Source organism: Podarcis vaucheri (genome assembly GCF_965113315.1).
Source record: "Podarcis vaucheri genome assembly, chromosome: 12".
NCBI classification, from domain to species: domain Eukaryota; kingdom Metazoa; phylum Chordata; class Lepidosauria; order Squamata; family Lacertidae; genus Podarcis; species Podarcis vaucheri.
The window spans coordinates 38,376,770-38,402,408 of record NC_138750.1 but is presented as its reverse complement, the minus strand read 5'-3'; the positions used below and the strand labels follow the sequence as shown (position 1 = coordinate 38,402,408).

Here is a 25,639-nt window from a genome sequence, read left to right as displayed (position 1 = left end):
AGTGGTTAAGAGCGGTAGACTCATAATCTGGTGAACCGGGTTCGCGTCTCCTCCACATGCAGTTGCTGGGTGACCTTGGGCCAGTCACACTTCTGTGAAGTCTCTCAGCCCCACTCACCTCACAGAGTGTTTGTTGTGGGGGAGGAAGGGAAAGGAGAAGGTTAGCCGCTTTGAGACTCCTTCGGGTAGTGATAAAGCAGGATATCAAATCCAAACTCTTCCTCTTCCTCTTCTTCTTCTTTTAAAATGGGCGTTGCATGAGTTCTGAAGTGAACCCCAACCAGTAATCTGGCTGCTGCATTTTGGACTTGTTGAAGTTTCGAGGTCACCTTCAAGGGTACCCCAACATAGACTGCACTGTAATAATAATCCAATTTGGAAGTTACCACAACATGGACTACCATCTCCTTCCACAAGGGGCAAATATTGGTATAAAATTGTTCATAGTGGCATTTTATATATTCATTTTATTTTATTTGTTTATTGTTAAATGGCATACCAATTTTCCTTTTAAAAATACTAAAAGCGGCTCGCAACATGCAGGGATGGAGGGGAGGCGGGACTAAAAACATTTGTGCAATAACTACAGTAACAACAAAAAAACACAGACATTGGTCATGTTAATGGTCTGGAAATGTCTGGGCAAGCAGCCAGTTCTTCATCTCCCTGATCACCATTAGGAATGCATTTTGTAGGCGGAGGTGGATTTAGGGCAGTATGAGCAGTTCCCTCACACTGGGTGCCAAGCTGAGGAGGGCACTGCAAGCCATCTCAAATATGATATACTGCATGTGCAGAACAGAAAGTGAAAAGTGGGGGAATGACAAATTTGGGCTCACATAGAGCGCCGCTGAAATTTGAATGGCCAAAGTCCACCCCTGCTGTAAGGTGGGTGGGTGCAACTGCTGAAATGACCTTTTCCTGGACCCCCCAGCTAACCAAACTTCTGTATGCCATGATGCCATCAGGAAGGGGCCCATCCAAAGACCACAGTGAACATTTTCTACATTTTGAAAATGTGCAGTGATGAGAAGGTCTAATAGCCCTATGACATCTCTGAAATGAATTCTATATATTATGCTCCTTACTCCAATTTCATCTGGAAATGGAAATCAATGTTATATATGCTTTTCTAATGCAACATGTTCATTTCTGGAGTATTAATTTATGGCAGAGTTCTTCCAAGATACTTAACTTGCACATTACTGCAATCACATTTATGAAATCAGTGCTTGGATAGCAGAAATAGAATTATCAAATGCCACTGAACACAGTCTAGTGACTTGTTATGACTTGAGGCAGCACATTCCCATTTTAAATGTCAGTTTATACAAGTCTTTATTTTAAACCCACAAATCTATGCCATTAGATGGGCCTTATTAAGAACCAACACACCTGATTCAATGTGATTGCTTTGTTACTTTTCTCATTATGCAAATAAATTAGCAGGCGTCATCCCCGAAAACTGCATGTTGTTTAGAATAATGAGATTGCTTTCATTATCGGAACTTCAGAAATATCTAGCGAGAAGTGGGAAGCTACTGTTAAATGCAACGTCTAGATAAGTTCCATTGTTAAATGTTAGATGCTGTAGAATTACATTCGCTACTTTTTTAGACCAAATGCTAATTAACATGTAAATTAGCAGTTTAGCCCTCTTTAAAACCCAGGGGACAGTTAATTTCCTTGCTGATTGTCGTCCGCTGACTTTACAGCAATTTGAAGTATTACATTATACGAGGAACTACAGAATTCTGTTATCAAATTCTAGAATCTCAAGCTAGCCTTGCGTGTCAGAGGAAGAGTTCAATATTAATAATTGTGCTATCATCTTTTTTATTTTTCTCTATGGTTGCACAGTTTTGAATAATGAAATCTCTTATGTATCATGGAAGGATTTTAAAAAAAAATCCATTGTAGGCAAGTAGATACTGATACAAAAGAAGCATCTTAACAATGCAGGCCTATATATGTCTACTCAGAAGTAACTCCCATGGAGTTCAGTGGAACTTAGTTCCAGGTAAGTGAGTGTGGAATTGCAGCCTTGGGGCTCTATTTTATGTACACATGCATGGGAGTAAGGTCCATTGAATCCCATGGAACTAGGGATTGTTTTCTGTTCTGCTCTATATTCAGCACGTGCAGCGATGTTTCTGCTCTGCTGCACTCTTGACCCACCTTCAACACAAACATGCACTTAGGGACCCATTTCATTTCCCTTTTTACCATATATTTGTATGGTGGTGGTGCTGTGGTTGTGACCCACCTTATAATGGGCCACAACCCAGTACTGGTTCCCAGAACACAGCCCAAAAGCTGGCCGCTCACTTCCTCTAGCTGAAGTCCACTAGTCTAGCCTAGTCAGGATCAGTGCACCAGTGCACGTTTCCAGCACATATTAGAGTGTGATTTATATATTTTAGCTAATTTGCTAGGAGTTAAATACCAATGGTACATCATTTTCATATAAATTTCTTTCAAAGTATAATATGCTGTAAATTTCAGATTTGTAATCCCACAGAGCTAACTCAATATTATAACCAAAAATCCCTCGCCCAGTGCATAAGCACTGATTTGACTGGTTCATGTTTTGTTTGCCAACTGAAGTTTATACATTTTAGAAATTACAGTAATTTATTTTTATTTTCCAACAATTCTTTTTCGAATTGGGAGATTTTAGGTGAAAAACCTTTCTTTTTATTCAACCTAAATACTTCATTAAGATGATGATATTGCAGCCAATCAGTTATTAGTCCTCTTATTTCTTCAAACCTCCTTCATTTTAAATCTTGATCTACCTCTCATAATAGTTCTTTATAAGTTACCCAGTTGTTTCTCATATTTATTTTTTTCACCGATATTGCTTCAAGTGGAGAGAGCCACCACTGTCTTTTGTTCCAATAAATTTTCATATTTATCCCACAATCAACACTTTCTGGACAGACTTAGGTCCAGACATTAAAACTAACCCTGACCCCACTAACAACAACAACAACAACAGGGGTCCCCCCCCCAGCCACTTTGGGTGGCTTCCAACAGAGATTAAAAATACATTAAACCATCAATCATTAAAAGCTTCCCTAAACAGGGCTGCCTTCAGATGTCTTCTAAACGTCATGTGTCTCTTTGACATCTGATGCTAGAGCGTTCCACAGGGAGGGCACCACTGTCAGGAGCTCGCCCTACACTTGAGTAGGACGCTGACAGACACACATGCCCGACTGGCATGTTCTCTCCCTCCTGGTCGATTGTTCGGGAGCTTCAAAAGCTTTCTTCAGCCCGAACATCACAGCGACCAATGCCAACAGACATTGGCACACTTAGGGATCTGCAGATTATTCACAGCTTGTGTAACAGACCTCAGCAACTCAGCATTTTGGCTAATCTACTTTATTTACATATAAACACATACGGAGCACTGTAACATGGCTCCCTCTCTCTCTAGCATCAGACAGCAAAGAGAAAAAGAACAAAGGACAATAGTCCCACTTCACAGAACACAGTAACACAAGCATCCTGTCTCCGTCACTTCCCACTCTGTGGAGTCAAAACATACACCGTCATGTGATAGACAAAAATCCCATGACTGTAATCATGGAGCAGGAATTCTAACATCCTCCCCCAATTCATGCACTGTGTTGCAGTCATCAGTGTAACTGCAACAACCATACAGATATCATACACACAGTATACCCCTGTATCACCCGTTCCACCCTTGGAACTACCTGCAACTGGATTGGCCTTGGGCCTTAACCATCCTGCACTTCTGACTAGTCTTGGCGTCATAGCTCTTCTGACTATCAGGAAGTCTCACACTTGGCTTTGTTGGGACTCGAACTCTAGCCTCGTTCCTCTCTGAGGAATCAGTGTTGGCACACATGGCCTCTGGACATGGTCCAGCTTCCTTCTCCAAGGAAACAGTGTCTACCCTTACAGCCTTTGGGCATGGTTTCCCGACCCTTGGGGACAATCGCTTTACCCCTTTTAAGACTCCGGGTTCCAAGACCTGTGTCGAGCCACCAACCACAGCTAAATCTGCAACAGCTGTGTTAGCAAACTCCTGAGCATACCGGGTGGGCTTCTCACTCTTCGTAGCTCCTCCTGATCTGTGCATCCGGCACATCTCCTCCACTGTACCAGTAGAACGCATCTCAGTGCACCTGCTGTTTATAACAGCAACAGACTTGGTATCTAAGTCTCCAGCAATGGCGTAGCCTAGGAAAATACCCTGATTTTCCAAGGAAGAATCTATGCTCCCTGCCTTGTGACGTCTCAACCCACATGTCAGAAACATGCATTGGCATCCCGGCTTTTTCCGGATTTATCTTGTCACAGTTGCCATCAGAAACCTTTTATTCTAACAGCCACTACCGAGAAGGCTCTCTGCCTGGTTCCCTTTAACTTGGCTTCTCGCAGTGAGGGAACCGCCAGAAGACCCTCGGCGCTAGACCTCAGGGTCTGGGCTGAATGATGAGGGTGGAGACGCTCCTTCAGGTATACTGGGCCGAGGCCGTTTAGGGCTTTAAAGGTCAGCACCAACACTTTGAATTGTGCTTGGAAACAGACAGGGAGCCAATGTAGGTCTTTCAGGACTGGTGTTATGTGGTCTCGGCGGCCACTCCCAGTTGCCAGTCTGGCTGTCGCATTCTGGATTAGTTGCAGTTTCCGGGTCACCTTCAAAGGTAGCCCCATGGCTTTATGTTGCTTTTGAACCAAGGATCTGAGGTTGTGTCTCCGTTCCTGAGCTCCACTCCAAGGTTCCACTGGCACAAATGCTTTGCCATTCAAATATTAACACCAGCCTAACGTAGATTCATTTCCCCCCTCTAACTTTAAATGCTTCTGAAGCAGCTGCTTGCCTTCCTCTAGTGAATGATTCTATCATCTAATTTATTTTCTCCTCTTTACAACCACTCTGTGCCCCACTGAATGTATCTACAACAGCAGCTTATGTGTTTCCCTTCTACTTTTGAGTATAGATTGCTACCATCTATCTGATTAATATGCACAATTTAGCAGCATAATTGAGTCCAATGGAGTTTAAGAATCTTGCTGATCTTTCCGCTTGTAGAAAAATGAGCAACAAATCTTCAAGGTATGCTTCTAGCCAAAAAGAAAAGGGAATCGAGCCTAACAACACACATATGTTTGTATGTTCCTTTTTGGGGGGGGGGATACTGAATGCATGGTGCATATCAAGGGAGTCATAGTAGAATGACAGGATTACTTTACTTAATTCCCTGCACTAGTCAGAAACATTATCATCTTTTTTTCATCATACCTCAAATATATCCAAACAAAACAAAACCATGCAACTGGCTGTATTTATTGGACTATTCAGTAGTTACTTAGCCTGTAAAACTAAACACACTTTCCTGCAAGTAAGTTTCATCAAAGTCAATGGGGATGACTTCTGAGTAGACACTCACAGGATTGCACAGTTAAAAGCCAGATACCAATGGCCCTTCAAATAAAATGATAATGTTTGAAGGATCTTCTTGCTCCTGCTGTTTAAAAAAATACATAAATTTTTGTTAAACTGCCCAAAATTAATGTCTGATGGTGGGTGAATTCCAGTGCCAGCATGTGTACTGGGCATCACCTGAGCCATGAGACATTAGGAATCCTTCAGCTGAACCCTAATGAGGATACATGAAGCCACTGCCAAGTTCAATTTGCAAATTCTCAAAGCCAATCTCCCTCTTTAAAAGTTATTAGCAAACTGATCTACAAACTTGTTAAGACCAAGAACATGTACTAATTGCCAGACACTTTTGCGTAACTGCTTCTGTGGACTGATTTCAGTGAAATTAAACTGAATTAATTCCAAGTACTTTGGTCTAAGTGGTGGGTCATATTCAATTACACTTTTATTTTTTTTAAAAAAAAATTGTTAATGTAACAAGATTCAACCAAAAAAACAGAATAAAAAGTAGAAGAAGCAGATAGACAAAGCCATTTCATTTTACATCTGTAAGAAAGGGTCATTGAATCACATTAGATGCCAGTGAAGAAGTACATGCAAAAGAACAACATTTTTATTTATTTTGAAATGTTTATAAGCTGTTTTCCTAAGTAAGCTCAACTCTCTCAAGCTGGCTGACATAAAGCAATTTAAAATTACAACTTCAATAATCATCACCATAATTTCTAAAAAGAAAAATTAATGCAATTTGTACAAAGACCCACATTAATAACCCAGCGGTGCTAAAAAGCACACATCCAGCTCAGAATATAAAACACATTTTCAACAAAACCATTAGCTGAAAAGAACACCATAACAAGGAAATATTACACATGCATAGGCATCCAAAAACAAATAGGTCTCCAAAGCCCTTCTAAAGAACTGCAGTGTGGCAGCTTTCCGGAGGTCAGTTGGCTATGAATTCCAGGGCCATAGCAGGGAAAAGGAGAACCAGGTAACAAATCACACAACCGCTTAGACACAGGAAGGCCCCAGTGACCCAGACAAAGAACGGCCACACTGAACAGCGCAGTATGAACATTTTGCAATATATTTATCCTTGTGATGTAATGTTCTTGGCTGCATAAGCGGTTGTAAGCTGGGTGTGACTGTTGGGCCTGCATGTGACCAGACCCACTTCCCTGCTCCTTGCTCACTACCTTTGGCCGCGGTCTCTTTAAACTACAGTTCCAAAATGGAGAATGGTAGTTTGTGCAGAACGGTAGTTTCAAGAGACCATAGTTGAATGGGCAAAGCCAGAAGAAGACAATTCTGTTTCAGATGCAACAGGAAACTATAGTTTAATTTAACCTGGACTGCAGTGTTGAAACCAGCATGCGAGGGGAGGTGTGTATAGGCCTCATACCCGTGCCAGAAGACTGTTGAGACAAACATGGAGGGGTGGGTGTGTGATCAGTAACATCAAGGTAAAGGGACCCCTGACCATTAGGTCCAGTCGTGGTGACTCTGTGGTTGCGGCACTCATCTCACTTTATTGGCCGAGGGAGCCGGCGTACAGCATGACTAAGCCGCTTCTGGTGAACCAGAGCAGTGCACAGAAACACCGTTTACCTTCCCTCCGGAGCAGTACCTATTTATCTGCTTGCACTTTGATGTGCTTTTGAACTGTTAGGTTGGCAGGAGCAGGGACTGAGCAGTGGGAGCTCACCCTGTCGTGGGGATTTGAACGGCTGACCTTCTGATCGGCAAGTCCTAGGCCCTGTGGTTTAACCCACAGCACCACCCGCGTTCCAAACAGTAACATACCACTATACAATTACAGACAGATACTTGTCTTTAAAAAATATCCTAATATTCAATGACTATAAGGCAGCTGGTGATATTTAAGACAGGGTAATAATGTTAATCAAAACTAATTTCTCCACAAAGACCAAATCACAGCTCACAAAACAGTGGTTAAAACAGCAGGTCATTAGTTAAAATTCTTGATTTAAATGATGTGATATCAAAAGCTTGAGTAACCCCCCCCAAAAAAAAAAAAATCAGTTGGATTTCTAAATGATAGTAAAGTTGACACTTGACAAATGTGTTTGGAGAAAGAATTTAAGAGATGGAGCAATACTACAAAGCAGCCTTGGGTGGCCAGCCAGCATCCAAAGTAGGAGCACTCAGAAAGAACCTCAACAGAAGAACTTGAGGAGCAAGCCCAGCTTGTAAGGAAAACTATATAATTAGTTATAATAATTCACAATTAAGTGTGCTTTACTACTAGGAGTTGGGAAGGGACTAGTGTACTCTCCACTGCTTGTAGGAATGAGGAGCCTGTGACCCTCGAGATGTTGTTAGATTCCAACTCTTGTCAGTCTCACGCAGCGTGGCCAATGGGCAAGATAAATGTCAGTGCCCTAGTGGCAGTTCCTTGCATGGGGTTGACAGCGCATGACTTGTTAAAGGAAGTGAGAGAATTTACATGTGCAAAAATCAATTTATTCCCATTCCATTTTCAATTAACATTTGCAACTTTGATTCAATCTGTTTTTTATGGACCACTGCTCTCTGCAATAGCAACATCCCTTAGAGCCTTCTTATCATACAGCTGGAATACGGTGATTTTCATGTGCACAGATAGCTTCCTATGTATCTAGTCCACTGAGGAGTTTTCCTAAGCCAGCTCCACACATTAAAAGTTGTGTTGCAGGAGTTAAAACCAACAGCACAGGATTCTAGCATAGATCTGTTCTTTCTAGGAAGTTCCCTAAGATATGCAATAAGAGAATTCAATACAATAGCAGAACCTTAGTCAAACACTTGAGGACAAGGAACAGCACCACCCTGTTGGTTGACTGGAGAGGTTGCTTATATAATCATTGGGAAGTCTTTTGAGGGTGGAATGTAGCTAAACATGGTCATCGCCCATGTTCAGAAGCAGTATGCTGGGGTGTACATTAGATGCTGGGGAGAAGCAATGAGCAAATTCTGCCTTCGTGCCTTGCTTTCAGTACCTGAAGGCAACTGCTGGACCCAAAAAGGCTTGATGGACCTTTGGTCTGATCCAACAGGGCTATTCTACTGTTCTTGCCTGTTTTTTTTCTTCCATATAACTTCCCAGAATACACTTGAACAAAATGCAGACTTCTCAGAAGCATCCGGCCTTCACTTTCTGACAATGTGTCGGATCCAAACGTAAACACACTTAGAGTAGGCCCATTTAAACCAATGGGACTTAGATTGGTCTTGGCTCACTTTCCCTATTCATTTTCCTGGGTCTCCTCAAAGCAAGCCAGGTCTGAATCTGACCCATTGTTTGCATTCACTTTCCTGTATCAGCCAACGCTCCATGCAGATAAGCTGCTGAATCCATGAGCAGAAGCAAAACAGGTGGTAATTACACACAACCCTGCCTTATTGGGATCTTTGTCATTGAAGTCAGCATGTTATCTTTGGGCTAGAAGCCAATTAGGCCCTTAAAATAAAGTATTCACAACACTGGCCTGAAAAGGAATGCAGAACAGCAATATATATGCAACTGTATTTATCTACTAGTCAAGTGAAACGAATAGGATGTGGTTTAATCAAAGGCTGTGAAATGTTTGTCATTCAATGTATCAGTTTTCTATAGTTCATCCCACTGCACAAAGTTATTCCTGAGCTATCCCAGTAATACTCAAAAATTACAATGACATATTGTTTCAGAAATGAAAGAGCAACTTGAAGAGGATTCAGCTGCCCTATTTCTCCTTGTCTTTCAGCATAATCTTCCATATCACTGTGGCTCCCCTAAGCCAAAAAGATACAAAGTCACTATCAGCATGTTGAATCTGTGCGGGTGCATATTTTAAGGGGATTGTAGTTCTGCTTTGGTATTTAAACTCAACCATTTTCCCTTTTAACAGTAAATAATTCAGATTTAGGGAGGTTGGCAGGGAGGTTGCGCATGTGAAGAAAGGAAAATAAGATACTGTGTAAACAAAATATAAGGTTTCGGAAAGGAAAGGGAAGGGAAGGGGAAAAAGTCTGCACCCTACACACCCTACCCACAAATTTCCAAGGAGCAATTAAAAGATTAGAAACTCATTTGAAGACCTAATTAGATCCCGGACAGCAAATTTAAAACAAAGGCATTTCCCAAAAGCACACAACTATAGTAGCAGGTATGAATGACCACCAGCAGGTACTTTTCATGTCCCCTGGTTTCTTGAAACTTTTACCAGGAGACAGAGTTGTGTGCCAGTTGAAAGGTGACCTGGGGCCCTCTCCCAGTACAGCTCCAGCTTCTTGCTGGAGATTTCTGCTATCACCAGAGATCACTGAATGAGCAGCTTTTTATCTTTCTTTCTTTTTTTTTATTCACCAAATGGACACAGCCTAAAGGCTTGGTAGCAATTAGAAATTCCATAAAACATAGCAGAGACACGGCTGTTCAAAAAGGCCATTGGGTGATGATTGTTTTTTTGTCTCCTGTTAACCTGCACTAGAATTATTACTCTGTTGTTGTTGTTGTTGTTGTTTTAAAAAAACATGGTGGGTTTAAATTGGGTTTTTTATTTTGAAATATTATTTCTGTATTTTGAGTTCTTGGACTCCTTAAGTAGAAAGTAGGGTGTGATATACCGTAAGTCTTTAGAAATAAAATAGGCAAAATGAAACAAGGAGTTGGTATATGAAGGTTAACACTAGCACCCGTCACCATGACTTGCATCTGAAGAAAAGTTAGCTTTAAAAAGTTCACAGGATGGAAGTTTGCTGTCCCTGCTTCTACTTCACAGCCACCTGTGACTCCCCTAATTGAAGTGGGACAAGGCTTGGTGAAGATGAAGGAGCTCCATGCTGACGGGGGTAGCCCTACAGCAGGTGGATGTGCACCAACCTGGTGTTACCCCACCCTTAATAATGAATGAAGCCTGTAGAGCATGAGATTCTGAATCTGAGGGTTGAGGGTTTGAGCCTTACCTTGGGTAAAAGGTTCCTGTATTGCAGGGGTTGGGCTAGATGACACTGGTGGTCACTTCCAACTTTCTGTGATTTCATCCCAACAATTATGTATGAAACTATACATACTCCTCCAGCTCCGAGGGCCTTCTGGCAGTTCACTCACTGCGAGAAGTGAGGTTACAGGGAACCAGGCAGAGGGCATTCTCGGTAGTGGAACACCCTCCTGTCAGATGTCAAGGAAATAAACCAGTGTTTTTCAACCTTTTTTGGGCAAAGGCACACTTGTTTCATGAAAAAAATCACGAGGCACACCACCACTGTGTGCGGAGAGGGAGATGTCAGAGCCCCGCTGCTCTCTATGGGGAATCGGATGAGAGCGGACCGCCTGTCCGCTCTCATTCGATCCCATCCAATCTGATCCCCACCCAGGACGGATGGAAAATAGGGTGGACACAGTCCGGCGCCCGCCTAGTGGGCGAAAATTTGACTTTTTTTTTAAAAAAAAATCTTTCGAATTTTTCGATTTTTCCCACGGCACACCAGGCAACATCTTGCGGCACACTAGTGTGCCGCGGAACAGTGGTTGAAAAACACTGAAATAAACAACTATCTGACTTTTAGAAGACATCTGAAGGCAGCCCTGTTTAGGGAAGCTTTTAATGTCTGGTGTTTTATCACTTTTTTATTACTATTATCATTAATTCTGTTGGGAGCCACCCAGAATGGCTGGGGTATGTATGTATAACACAACACAACACAATTTATTACCAATGCCTCTCCTCTGAGCCCCTACCCTGAGCAACGTGTGCAGGGGATTGCTAGGGAGAGGAGAGGATGGTAAACTTTCATTCTGTGAACTCCTTACATCATTTTAGGACCCAAGTCCTGTTTGGGGTAATTTGCTCTCACCTGGCAGCCTCCAGGCACCAGTTGTCTCAGGAGCCATGAGAACAAACTAATAAGCAACAATGTGCCGCTCCAGAGCAGCTCTTTGGGACACAGGAGTCTATAGACATGAGGGATGGGTGGGGAACTCTCCTTCTGTGAGCTTCTTTCTGTTAACTTATCTTAGGAGTCAAGTTCATTTGAATAGTTCCTTACTCTGCACTCCTTCCTTATCCCAGACAGTAAGACACTGAACAACTGCCTCCACTGTTGTGACATCTTGAATAGAATGAGATACTTCTGGGAAGCTCAGCTGAACCTGGAGACACAAATCCTACTTTAAGTTTTCTTTGGCATAACCATCATTTGCATGCATGAGGATGGTTCACTCATCCAATGAACTGGACAGAGTCCCATTTATTTTGATTAGTGATGAGCCCTTAGATTTCTCTGGAGAGTGTCCCATTGGAGGGAGAGGGAACTTTGCCCTGGGACAGAAAATGACCAGATAGGGCCTGAATAGCAGTGGGAGACGAGTGGGTGCTACTGTGCAAAATTTACTACAAAGCTCATTACATCTACTCACTTAAATAAATTTCATAGCAATATTATTAAATCGCGATTCCATGGAACAAATTGAAATGCATCAGTTAATTTTAAAGTTGCCTTTCTCGTACGTTTAATCCTGAAAACTAATAGCCGTTCAAAGTTATTTTTAGAATGCCAGTTACCATGGTGAAAGCAAATTCTCTTACTGCTCTTTCTGCCAGTTGCTTAAATGGCTAATGCTGTATGCCTCAGACATACATTCCAATTATGCTTTTTAATAATTTTATCATAGTCATTTTATGGTTGGGATTTTGAAGACATTTTACAAATCACGCGGTTGGCTCTACTATATTAATGCATGGTTTGTGTCAATTTGGAGAACTTAAAACAATTTTAAAATTGTGTTTTGTGTCTAATATACATCGTCTTTCTGAGGAAAATGTACATCCACCTTTGAAATAAGATGTAAAACTGGAATTGTAGGTTTGAATAATTGCCGGAAATCCTTCCAGCCCACATGCATTTTTACTCAAATATAAAGCAACTTTATTTAGTAGGACTTCCTATCTAGTAAGTAAGAATGCATAGGACTCCAGCCTTCTCTTAAAACATTTGAGAACAGTCAAACCTAGCAAAGTGGTGGAGAATACGATGCAGAAGCAAGAGTACATTTGGGGGTTAGATGAGTCTTGCCAATTGGCTAGTTTCAGCCAATCAGATGCGGACATGGCTTATGTCACCTGGCCAACCAGATGTTGGCTCTCCAGTCTATGTAAGAGCTCCATATTATCCCATTCAAAGCTGGGACATTGCACAGAAGAGGGGGAAACTTTGCTGAACTTCAATGCTTTCTGCACTTGCACTGACACTTGAAATGTCAAGAAAATCTCTCAGGCTAAAGTGTAGATGTAAGCATGCTTAAACCTATTAAAAAAAACCAATGCTCAACTCTGCAAAGTGTACATCACATGTTAAGTATGAGACAGGGGTGTGCATCAGCTCTGTGTACTTCCACGGTGCAAATGTGCATGTCTCTTGGGGTGTGGGCTTTGACAGGGACCAAGTGATGCCCACCCCTCCCCTTGCCCAGCCTGCCAACTCAACCTCCCTACCAAGTCTTGTGTTTTTGCATACAAATAGCAGTTAATTCAAGCAATGTGATATTGTCATATGTGCCTGTGCTTGCCAATGTCCTGGATGGTCTTATGGTGCCCAAGTAATGCCGCAGGTTGTGCTGGTGCAGAAGTCCTTCCAGCTAATCCTATGCACCTATTTGCCAGTGCAGTAGCTGGTACAATCAGGCTGCAAATGTCTTGCAATTGTTATTCATAGGAACCAAAGAACAAAGGAGTCAAATTTTGTAAAATAAATCATACTTTGGCACATTTGACTAGGTTTAGCCAGCCAGTTAGGTACCTAATGGCATGAAAAAATGTAATTGCACACTTAAATGTATGTTAATTCCCAAGCTCTCTACCTTGCTTGAGCGCCCTTATGGATGAGCGCAATTATTTCGATACTGTTCAACAGTGCCTGTTAGTGAGCTTAGCATCTTTTGCGTACATGGTTAGCCATACCAATGCTACTATTGTATATATATTTGTGCCCATTCAGCTGGGCCATTTGTTGATGTTGTTTGGAGAAAGATTTGAAGATTTATTCAGCTAGTTCCATTTGGGTACATTTTGAACAATACAATTTATTTCATGGATTGCATTCAAGCAAGCACATCTGAGGTCAACTAATTCTCATGGACAACTGCATAGTAAAATATGGTTGGCCAAGGCATGGAATCAACCGTAAGATACCTGAAACAAACAGCATGGGATATCCATAAATACTTGATTGGAATAGAACTATGCATGTGGACAATATTAGGGGGGGAACATGTCTGCCCTTTAATATGTGCATATCTGTTATTTCAGCCTTTATGGGTTGTTTCCAAATAAACCATAGGCAGAGTATCCTACTCTTATAATTTAAAACCCAGGTAGGAGTGGGGGGAAAGTAGGAATTATTTAATTGCTGTTGCTGCTTCTTTGGCAATCACTCGTAGCCGAATAAGATTGTTTTCCATGAACATGGTCTTAACAGTGAGTCCATAAATGACTGTGGAGGCCAATTCTGGATCCATACGTCCTTCCACAGTGGAGACATAGGTTTCTGGGTGGCAGCTGATCACAGTGAGGATTTGCCAAATGTGCCTTCCTCTTAGCTCATTCCTCCTTTTCACCCTGAGTTTGTGCTTCTTCAAAGTCCATGACACCTTTGGTAAAGGCTCTTATCCAGTTGGAGCACTCACAGGCCAGTGTGTCCCAGTTATCAGTGCTTATGTTGCATATTTTTAGATTTGCGTCGAGAGCATCTTTAAACCTCTTTTGTTGTCCACCGATATCTTGCTTCCCATCCTTGAGTTGGAAATAAGGTACTTGCTTTTGTAGATGATAATCAGGCACCCGAACAACATGACCAGTCCAACAAAGTTGATGTTGAAGAATTGTTGCTTCGACTGGTGATCTTTGCTTCTTTCAGTACACTGAAATTAGTTTGCCTGTCTTCCCAAGTGATATGTTTAATTTTTCGGAGACACCGTTGATGAAATCTTTCAAGGAGCTAGAGAAAGAAGCAATGGTACCAAAAATTCATACATTTGTTGTTGGAGCCAAATAGATTTATGCTGTAATGGTTTAGGTTATGGGGGAACAATTCAAACCAAATATTGACTTTGTTTTCTCCCCACTTCTCCAAGATAATACAAAAGAGCTATTGCATATGCCTTTGTGAGTAAAATTGATACCTATTGGCTGGTATCTACGCCATCATGCAACATCATGCTACGCCTGGCATGCAACATTCTCACTGGAAAATAGTTTGCATCTTCTAATAAGTAGTAAGGTGCTATGCACCCTAAACGTGGTGCCAGAGACTGCAAGGGTAATTTCAAATGCCACCCCACGAAACCAGTTCAGGGTGCATAGCACCTCTGGTACACAGCCTAAGGCTACAGCTGCTCTTGGTGCTTTCTGGGTGGTTGTTTTTCCTGTTGCATCTGGTTGTAACAGTCATGTTTGGAGATGCAGCTCTTCTACCATAAAGTGCATTAGACAGAGATGTGAGTTTGAGTCAAGCTGACGGATAAATATACCCCCCAACCCCTCTGCTCACTGGGGATTACTTATTACATTATAATTGCATTTTATCAGCTTTGCCTCCTGTATCTTGTCTGGTTATGTGTAGAAACACAAAAGCATCAACGTGCTATGAAGAGATGCATCATCTTTTATTCTTGTGCTTCTCTTGCACAGAGGCTGAAAGAGCTAAAACAAAGGGAATTTGCACGGAACGTGGCTTCAAAATCCTGGAAAGATGAGAAGAAACAGGAAAAAGCACTCAAGCGACTCCATCAGCTGGCTGAGCTGCGGAAGCAGTCAGAATGGTAAGCATCTGGAACTTGTATTACATTTTAATCTCATATCCACCCCCCTAGAAGTCCCAGAAGAAATCTCGGTAACTTTACTCCTGCTTTATATAATGCACAGATAATCATCACATGCCCTGCAAGCCCTTTTTAAATTATCAGTGATGCCAAAACATCCTTGCCATAAAATTGGAATCCCTGCATTAATTCCTTGGCATTTGAAGGCTGGGGTTTTTATCCTCTTTCTAATCTGATCAGAACAGACATATTTTTTATTTAAAAAATAGTGCTGTGCTGAGTTTTCAAGAGCAAACATTTTCAGTCCAAAACCATAAGCTTTGGAGAAAATTATCCCCTCCTCAGAAAAAAAATAAACCTGTTTTCCCCCATGCTTTTCAGACTTGTAGTCCCTCCCAACAGCTGCTTTGGCACCATTTTTGTTTAGTTTGGGGGGGGGGGCAGATTTTCCTTGCTCTGTGAGCCAAACTAATCAGAGATCATCTCACTGGTGTAATGATGTCACAGCATCACAAAACCCATAAGAACTCTTGCATTGCCATCACTGTAAATGGAATGAGAAGGAACCTGACAGACCACTACATTGTCTCCTTCTCTTACCGTGCAGTAATAGCAGGTTCACTGCCCACCAGCACAGTTCAGTAAGACCAGAAGCATCATTCTGAATGCTTCTGGAATGGGATGATACATCCCCTCTTGCCCCTTCTCCTCTATGGTCACTTACACATCCTCTGAAGATTGAAAGGGTTCAGGAGGAAAAGAAAAGTGCATGAAACTGGCCTCCTGTTTCTCTCAGATCTGATATTTAATATTTCACTAACAGAGCATTTCACCTTATTAAAACAGATCTGAGTTTAATGCTCTTAGCAATTTGTAAAAAAAATTGCTAGGAAAAGGGGGGAAATAAGCCCCAAATCTTTATTTGCTTAGTCTAGAAATCCTTATTTTCATTTCTCTGCACATATACAAACTCTCCAAATAGTTCCTTAAAGGGAACTAAAATAGCATCCTTACTATGAAAGAAACACAGAAATGGAGAGGATTCCAGTAGGTAATTTATACTGTATCACTCAATTACTTATACCGAGTCAGTCTGTTGGTCCATCTTGCATACGCCTGCTCTGGCAGCGACTCTCCATCACCTTTTCTTTCCCTGCCGCATGAAATCTTTCACCTGGAGATGACTGAAGCCGAGAACTCTTTCATCCCAAGCATGTGCTCTGCAGACTGCTAAACTAGTAAGTACAGGTACTGTACAGTACAGTGTACAATACGTAGTCCAAAGGCTTCTTCAACACACAGCAGGGCAAAATTACTAAGGGCACTTCATCTACCATACCAAAGCATTTCAGACTGTGGTCAGCCTGCCACAGTGTGCAGTATTCGGGCTGTGTCTAAGTAGGTTCTATTCACAGTAGAGCTATTGAAATCAATGAATCTAGGTTAGTCATGTCTATTCTGGAGCTGGGCAGTACTCCAATTTCTTGCCCTGAAACCGAAATGGTGTTCACATCGCAATAGTGGTTTCAGACTTTTTGAGCTGACAATACATAGTGGCTCCACAGCTGCCATGATGTATTGGCAGCTCAGATTGCCTTCCCCTGAACAGGTGAGTTGTGTTTTTCCTCTTGGGGCAGTGGGTTGCTCCAGGAGGAAAGACGCAGCCCACCTGCTTGGGCAAAAGCAGGCAGGTGCCTTGGATGGAGCCCCATACTTCTCAGTGAAAAAGACTACTTTCTGAAATCTAACATTCATTTGCAAATCAAGTGATTTTATTATGTCATTTATTTCCAGCGTTGCTGAATGCAGACCTGCGTTTAAATCTCCCCAAGTGGTTGTAGAAAAAGAGCCGACGCCGCAAGATAAGCTTCTGTTAGCTCAAGAAGGCAAAGTCAAGAATACAGCTGAAGGAAAAAGCATCACCAGCAGCACTTCAGAGAAGCAGCAGGAACTTTTGCTAAGCAAGAACCAGTCTTGCATAGAGACACACCGTTTTCTTAGAAGCCACATCTCTCCCGCATTCTCCTGTGGCACCAATGGCTGCAATCGGGCCGGGGTGTCCTTTTCATTCTCTAAAAAAGTCCACCTGAAGCTTGAGTCATCAGCATCCGTTTTCAGTGAGAACATGGAAGAAGCATATGACTGCATCAGATCCCCTCGGCATAAAGCAAAGCAGACTCCCGAAGAGTGCCGTGCATGTATACATATGAGGGACGAGAGGAAAGCAAATGTGCATAAACGGTTAGGCACCGTTCAAAGTCACCCAGACAGCTTCGCCTCCTGTAATCTGGCTCGGAAAAATCAACTGCAGAAAGAAAACAATCAGTACAAGGACAGAGAGCAAACAGAAACTCATACTTCATTTCGTAAAGACAAACTACATCTTCCAGATTTGGACTGTTCTGGGTCTCCTGGTGCAAAAGAACAAGGAGGAGAGTTGAACGAGACCCAGAAACCCTTGGAAAACATTGTTACACCTCAATGCCAAACGAATAACATTTGTACGCAGCAAAACACTTACAAGCACAGTGATGGCCTGTTACCAGAATGTGTCTCTGAGTCCTTAGCCCAACGATCATCTGAGCAAGGACATCAGTGTGAGGGAAACTACAATCCCTGTGTATTCAAACAATCTTCTGATTGTACAGAAGCTGTCAATGCAGATGCTGAAATGCCTAGGGATAATGCACTGGTTCATGAAATTAAGCCTAAAGCATTGCCTTTTCTTCATGTACTGAGCAAAGATGGCAGGACAGCCTTACGGTGGCCCACAGAACTTCTTTTGTTTACAAAAACAGAACCCTCCATTTCCTATGGTTGTAATCCATTGTATTTTGATTTTCGGCTCTCCTTATCTCATAGAGAAAGTGGGCATCATGAAGTCGACGAAGAAAGTCCCAATGAGCACTCAACAAGAACTATGGACATAGATGGAAATGACGCCTCAGATCTAACTGAGAACAAGCAACTGTCCAGTGAAAAAGATAATCAGTCTTTGAAGCCAAAGAAGAAGAAAAGAGCTCTAAGCCTCAAAAAGTCCTGGCCAAAATTGGATTCAGACACAGAGAATGAAATGAGTCAAAGTGCTCCAAAGTACATCTCAGATGATTTGAATGAAAACCTACCTGAAGTGCCTGCACCCCTTGATTGCTCAAAAAGGCGTTACACGAGAGCAACAAGTCCCCACACAACAATGCATGTGAGATCTTTAGCACAGCAGTTGCAGAACTGTGAAAAAACTCTACAGGAGGAAGTAACTGAAAACCTTTGCATTTATCCCTTGGTGTCTAGGACAAAGAAGCAAAAATGTGCAAAATGTGATTTAATGTATGCCCAAAGACAAACCGACCTGGATTTGGTCACCTGCAGCAGTGACATAAGTGACAGCGGGAAAGATTGCATTCTTGGATACAAGTTAGATTCACCCAGGGAGTCCATGGGAAACGAAGGCAATGGGAATTTTGCTGGTTGCTGGAAATTCACTCCTTTGCAAAAGCCCTTTTCTGACAGACAGTCTAATTATTCTGACACTTCTGTTAGCAGTGCAACTAGTTACGCTAGTTGCTACTCTAGTCACAGATCAAGTGATCACAGCAGAAGTCATTTGCCTTTTTGCTGCAAAAGGAAACAAAAGCCGGTTGAAAGGCAGAAATGTAAACACAAAAAGCACAATTGCATTTCATCTTCTGATGATGCAGATGGGGGCTGCCTTTTCAACAAAACAAGTCAAAGATCTAGAAACTGTGCACACAGGCATATGGCAAAATATCAAAGACATTCGAGATATAGACATTTACTACAAAGAGATGTATCAAAGCAAAGCAGGAACAGACACCCTCTTTGTAAACACAGCAGGAGCAGGAGCTACAGCAGCTCCAAAGGTTCTTCCACCCAAGATTCAGGAAGCAGCGAAAGATCATCAAGCTGCACCAGATCAAGAGCCAGCAGTTCGGGATCCCTTGCAAAAGAATTGGTGCATGACTGGAACAAACACAAAGAGGATATGAAAAGCACCGACAGAGCTGAACCAGGAAAATCAGACTCTGCACACTCAGACTGCCTGAATGAAAGTTGTCCATCAAAACAAGTTGGAAGCTGCTCCATCAACCACTTAGGAAGGAAAGCAGTGGGGAAGAAGTCGTTAACGGCCAAACTCCTTTTAGAGAGGGTGAAATCAAAGCGAAACCAGGAGCAAACTCAGAACACTGAAAGCTTTTCAAATACCTGCGAGAAAGATCTCCCCCATAGTCAACCAGGTGTTAAAGGTGCATCATCAGTGGATAGTGAAGCAATGTTACCTTTGCTTGAGAAAGCCCTTCACATTGATACGAGCAGCAGGTGGAACAATGGAACTGGCTCCGTGGAAAGCAGCACAGGCACAGAGCGAGCCGAAGCTTCAGCGATAGATAATATTATTCTGACAGCTAGCACTAACTATGGCAATAGCCTGCTTAACGACTTAGGTTCTCAGGCCCTGAATAGGGCACAGGACACTGCAACAAAGCATCAACTGGATCTCTTAGCTGGTGAAATGCAGCCCCTACTACAAAGCTGTGACTCGGTGCCAAATGGTTTTCCTGGTGCTTTTCCTTCTCATGGATATTCTGCTGTTCCCAACCTAACAGAGACCAAAGAAGAACACCATGCAGGTGTAGATTTGAGTGGAGTGGAAGGGGATCTGAACTGCTACTCTGACAGTGCTATGCATAAATCTGGTGAAACAGAAAACAAGACTGAGCTGTACAGTAAGTGCATCCCCTCTCCTTTAACGCAGCAGCCTATAACCTTTTCCCCGGATGAGATAGACAAATATAGGTTTCTTCAGCTGCAGGCCCAGCAGCATATGCAGAAACAGCTTGTGGCAAAGCATCTCAAGGTTGTGCCTGCCCCAGGACCAGCTGCCTTCTCTGCCTCCCCAGCTGGCCCTGTTCAGCAGCACTCGTCTGTTGCCACCCTCCGCCACACGCTGCTGCAGAGCTTTGCCCTGTCCACCGGAGTACATCCTCACAGCAGCCATCTTTCCCTGACTCATATGCATCCATTCTCACCATCGCCTTTTGCTCCATTCTCACTCTCGCCCTTTACTCCGGCCTTCGTGCCCGCGCACTCGGCACTCCTGGCAGGACACCCGTTCCATTTCGTATCAGCGACTCCCATCCACCCATCCCATCTGGCAATCCCGCAGCTGCCCCACGCAGCCTTTATTCCTACCCTGTTCACGCCCCAGCTGAACGCAGCGGCATCTTCTGCTGTACATCTCAACCCCTTGATCCATCCATTATTCCAGACTCAAGAACTTCAGCATCGTTCCTGACCTTGTCGGAGGTGTTGGTTATCTGGAACGGAAATGAAGAAGGTGTCATTTTCCCTTTTAAAATTGCAAAGTCATTGTCCTACACTCCAAAAGCAATTTAGAATGACAATTCCCATTCAGCAGCCTAATTGCATATCTTATGAGAGACATTGCGGAAATCAAGGTCTGGCTGACGCAGCACATGATTGTTGATTTGATTTTCACATTCCTTACAATAATAGCCTTCCCAAACCTGTTGCCCTCCAGATATTATCGGACTACTGCTCCCATCATCCTGACCATTGGCCACACTGGCTGGGGCTGATGGGAGTTGTAGTCCAAAACACCTGGAAAGACATCAAGTTGGCAGAGGCTGTCTACAGCTTTGGTACAGCATTTTATGCTGTAATAGGCTTGTGGACATTTTAATCGTTTTCACAAGAAACATAAGTTAGAAGTACAGGCATCCACCCACGTACACTGAGGTTACATTCCAGGCCCCCATGCACATAACCAAAATCACATAAAGTGGGCAGCATCCTCTAAAAAGCCTCAAAAAACATTTTTTTCCTGCTGTCCCATTTCTCTTTTCCCCAAAATATCTGGAGTTGAAGCTCTGGGGCCAGCTTGAGGATGTGCGGGAAAGGTTCACAGGCACTTCCCCCCAGGTTGAGAAGCCCTTTTCCTCCAGACAAACACATCTGTCAAACCCTCACATGGTACACACAGATAGGGACAAAAATGGTCAGTTCACCACAGAAAAGGTTTCCCTATCTGAAATGTTGTGAAACTTGGCTTTCTAACAACATAATGCGACACCTGTTTTGTCAGTACCAGTATGAACAGGTCTGGTGTGGGGGGTTTTCATTGCATTGTCAGTTTCAGAAGCATTCAAATGACAAGTGGAAAGGATTGTCATGATCTCGGTTTGTAAGAACTCCCTCCCCCCCCCGCCCCCCCCCAAGCACTGGAAGATGCAGCCATTCCAAATAGCCACTAAAGTACAGCAAATTGTAAGTTCTGACCCGCATCTTATTTCCTTGAAACTCCATTCCATTCAAACGTTGAGATGTTTTCTAAGTAAAACAATTCATTTCAGGATGCAAATTTTAAGATATGTGTTAATCAGACAGTAAGGTACTTACCCCAGTAAGCAAAGTAGGAGGAAGGGATTTCTTTATGGACTTTTGTCAAACCATAAAGTATATTTCATGAACACCCGCTGGGGTGATCCACACAGAACTGTGTCTGAGCCTGCAGCAAGACAGTTCAGAAAGAAGACATTAAAAACAGATGTGGAGGCACCCGAAGACAGAATCAGCACTAAATGAGGGTTGAGTTAGCCTTTGACCTGCACCATTTTCCCTACTGAAGTTGTCTTCCGAAGTTGCTCTTTTCCAGCTTAAAGGTGGGCAATTTAAATCAGGAAAATGTTGGAAGGAAGGGTTTTTCCTCTCTCTCCCCCTAATGTCTAGACCCTGATCCAATTGCCCACTCCACTGGCCTTTAACATTAAGTAAAAGTGAGATATTCTGATCATGGATTTCCTACACTGCCCCAAGCTCATCCCTTAGAAGGATTCAACATGCATTCAGCTTCCAGATCAACTTGCATTCTATAAAAGTAAAAAAAAACAACCACCCAAGTTTCCCCAGCTGCATCTTCCACCAGTTACAAGATGGAATTCCAATTCAATCTCACCTAGGGTTAGTTTTAAAAGTTCACTTTGTACAGGAGAGGGACAAAAGTGATCAGGCAAGGCCAATCAATCAGATGTAACTGTTTCCCTGTTATGAAAGCCTCTCTGTAAAACACTGAACATGTCTGTTTGTTATGCAGTTTTGCAAAAAAAGCAAACAAATAAATAAATATGCCACTTGATTCATTTTTCAAAGTGTTTAGTTTATATTGAAACTAAATAATACTCTGGCTAGTATAACCTGTAAACTAGTTATTTTGTTTTGTATTCTCTGTAAAAAAAAAAAAGGTGTTTTATATTCTACAGTAGATAAGTGAATTGCACTATTGAACATGCAATGCAGCTTTTTTTTCTTCTTCCTTTCATTATTCAAGTTGTTCCTGGGAATGTAGTTTCATGCAATAATTTTTTTCAATAAAAATGCTTAATGACATAAGGAGCGTCAGTCATGCATTTTTAAATATCATACCAAAAGACAGCAGAAAAGTAAGATGCAGATGAGACAAACATACTCTGTATTTCAATCGACAGAACTGAAATGGGTTTAATTTAGACAAGAAGCTGTAATGCTGAATTATTTTAGGCTATTTCTTTAAGAAATTTTTTAAAGCATGTGTTACTAGAGTTGATTCAATGGCTCTATAAATAAATATTACTTTTTTATTTAAAAAATCACCACTGATGTGTTTTTTACAACCATTTTAATGGCTTTATTAAATAGTTTATGTATTCATTTAATAATAAATTTAATTGATAACACACAGGGTTTTTTCCTTCAACATTTGAACTAAAGCAGATGTAATCTTTATAAGTCACAAGCCAGTTCTACCAACAATGCTTCTTGTGTGCTTTTATATATTATATCCTTCTTGCATGAAATAAATACTAAATTATCCTACCACAAATTCCCGTGAAAAACTTACTTCTGTATTAATTATCAGAAAAGCATCAGAGAGGACTACCAACTGCTTGAATGCATTCCCTCCAACCTTCCTCAGATACAGACATTTCTCACTCCTGCCCCAAAGTCACCCTCCTTGACACCCCCCCAGCAGAGCATTTCCTTTGAGAAAGGCAAGTGTCACCTCCACTACACCAACAAGGCACACACACCCTCCACCATCCTGAAAAAAAACCTTAATCCTGTTTTAATTTCATTTTATTCTTTGGTGGATTTACAAAAAGAAAGCACACACCAATAAACAAATAGAAAGAGGCAAGATTAGACACAGACACACAAAGCAGTTTTAAAAAACATCAAGACTCCTTGCCCTCTGCTTTGCTACCCCCCTTTTTGCCTGCCCCTCAGAGCCAGCGCATCACATGGGGTAAACCTTGGCGAGAGCAGCCTTTCCTCCTCCTTGCCACTATGAGCTGCTCGAGGGAAGAGGCCAGCAGCAGTGGCCATGGAGGGGCAATGGGATGCTCCTTCGCCACTATCGCTGCTCAGAACAAGCGCTGACTCATCCTCCTCTCTGAGCTCAGAGGCAGCAGCACCAGCAGGGGGAAAAGAGGTCAAATCGGAAGCTGGATGGCTTTCGTAATTCTGGGACTGTCCCTGGAAAACTGGGACACTTGGTGGGTACGCTTGAAAGTTTAGGAGACCCAATCCTGCAAAGACTTTTGTGCTTGCTCTCTTTGGCACCTGATTGCATGCAATAAGTTTAGTTTTAAAGCATGAGTGGGGAACTTCAGGCCTGGTAGCAGGATGTGGCTTTCCAGGCCTTTCTATCTGAGCCTTGGAACTCCCCATAGGCCATATTCCCTCTGCAGCCACAGCCTTCACTGGCCTTGCTACACATCCACCTTGAGTGCTTTTGCAAAACCTTTCCAGATCAGAGGCTGTGTCTTCCATCATCACTTTTTCCTCAGCCACTGCTAGTTTCTTTAGGTCCTAAACAATCCAGTAGTGGCTGAGGATAAGGTTGCCTAGTGGGGGGGGGGGTACAGCGGTACCTCTGGTTATGAACGTAATTCATTCCAGAGGCCCGTTCTTAACCTGAAACTGTTCTTAACCTGAGGTACGACTTTAACTAATGGGGCCTCCCGCTGCCGCTGTGCAATTTCTGTTCTCATCCTTAGGTAAAAGTTCTTAACCCAAGTTTACTACTTCTGGGTTATGGAATCTGTAACCCAAAGTGTTTGTAACCTGAGGTACCACTGTAATTTACACCTCTGTGTCTTAAAACTACTTTTAGCTGCTTATGAACAAACACTGGGATTGCATCTGCCTTGCATACCCTACCACCTGACAAATCACACCATAACGATACCATGACTAAGATGTAAACCCCTCAGATCAGAGACCTCCATTTCTGTGTGCACATCTAAAACTAGATGACATGTTAAATCAATATTTCATTCCCCAAAACCTCTAAACCTTTCAGAGCAAATGCATTTGCCATTTGCAATATAATAAATTATATTTGCTTATTAATTTTTTATTAATGAAAACAGTTCCATACATAGTAAGTGATATGTGTGAATCAATGATGTCCATAAAGAAATAAGTACGGGCAAACCAATTCACTGAATACCAGCTGAGTCTATTTCCCTCAAATAAAATCAACTATGTCCTAAAGTTGTCAAACCGTTCACTGGAATATTGTGGTTTCCAGACTCATCCTGTGCTAAGACATGCTGAAGTACACTGAAATTAAAGGTATTATGAATGCCTAACTTCACTTCGTAAAGTTGCTGCACCTTGCTGCATTTGGTGTTATTCTGAAAGCCTTTTGAGAGCTAAAATCTGAAGAAGAAATGTAGTTGAAAAGCAAATCCCTCCTAAAGACTACCTTTTTCTATCGAGCTGAAATCACCCTACTGGATCTGACTTCTGCAATTTTGAAAAACAGCTGGGCATTTTTTTAAAGGCTCTATTTGATCACCCTCCTTGTGCAGAACTCATATGGCAACAACACCTGGAACTACTGGAAAAATTGACATCTCCCATCTCAATTTGTTCTTGCATTTCTGAATAAACCAAGTGGCTACTGCCACAAGCCATTTAACTTGTGATCTGTGTGCTGATACTATATAGGATGAACTGTCGGAACAACTGTTTGGAATATCTTCCCTGGCACTGAAGTATTCTAAAACTGACTCTGCCATGGGGTACTCCTGCATAAGAAGGACTATCAGTGCCAGATTTATGTATAAGCTAAACAAACTATAGCTTAGGCCCCCACTCTCTTGGGGGCCTCCAAAAAATGTAAAGAGGGAAAAAACTGGATGTACATTTCCAAAATATAAGATAAAAAACAAAAGAAAACCTACATACAGTTAGAGCTTAATAATTATTTCACTATTAATATGCTTCTTCTTAATTGTATTTCACTATTCATATACTTCTTAACTGTATTTCAGTTCAACAATTACTTTGATAACATACATATTTTGTTATGTGCAAATGGCTTTAGA

The 25,639-nt window shown here is 42.1% G+C and overlaps 1 protein-coding gene and 1 long non-coding RNA gene across 8 annotated transcripts in view; one reads left to right on the top strand and one right to left on the bottom strand.

Annotated features, from left to right (window-relative positions):
- The window catches only part of ZNF804B (zinc finger protein 804B), a gene marked incomplete at its 3' end in the record, with an annotated part of 315,429 nt that extends 294,888 nt beyond the window's left edge, over positions 1-20,541 (top strand). For all 4 annotated transcript variants that reach the window (XM_082194120.1, XM_082194121.1, XM_082194118.1 and 1 more), the window contains 2 exons: positions 15,097-15,227; positions 17,022-20,541. In XM_082194120.1, coding sequence (XP_082050246.1) covers positions 15,097-15,227; positions 17,022-20,541 — 3,651 coding nt within the window. The remainder of the gene's footprint in view (positions 1-15,096; positions 15,228-17,021) is intronic.
- LOC309515907 overlaps positions 12,146-25,639 on the bottom strand; it is a 163,192-nt gene continuing 149,698 nt past the window's right edge. For 3 of the 4 annotated variants that reach the window (XR_014212702.1, XR_014212703.1, XR_014212704.1), the window contains exons 3-5: positions 21,666-21,768; positions 20,439-20,563; positions 17,425-17,532 (exon numbers count right to left, since the gene is read on the bottom strand). This is a non-coding gene — a long non-coding RNA (uncharacterized lncRNA). Of the gene's footprint in view, positions 14,405-17,424; positions 17,533-20,438; positions 20,564-21,665; positions 21,769-25,639 lie in introns of those variants that run through there. The other variant, XR_014212701.1, reaches the window with a different exon arrangement.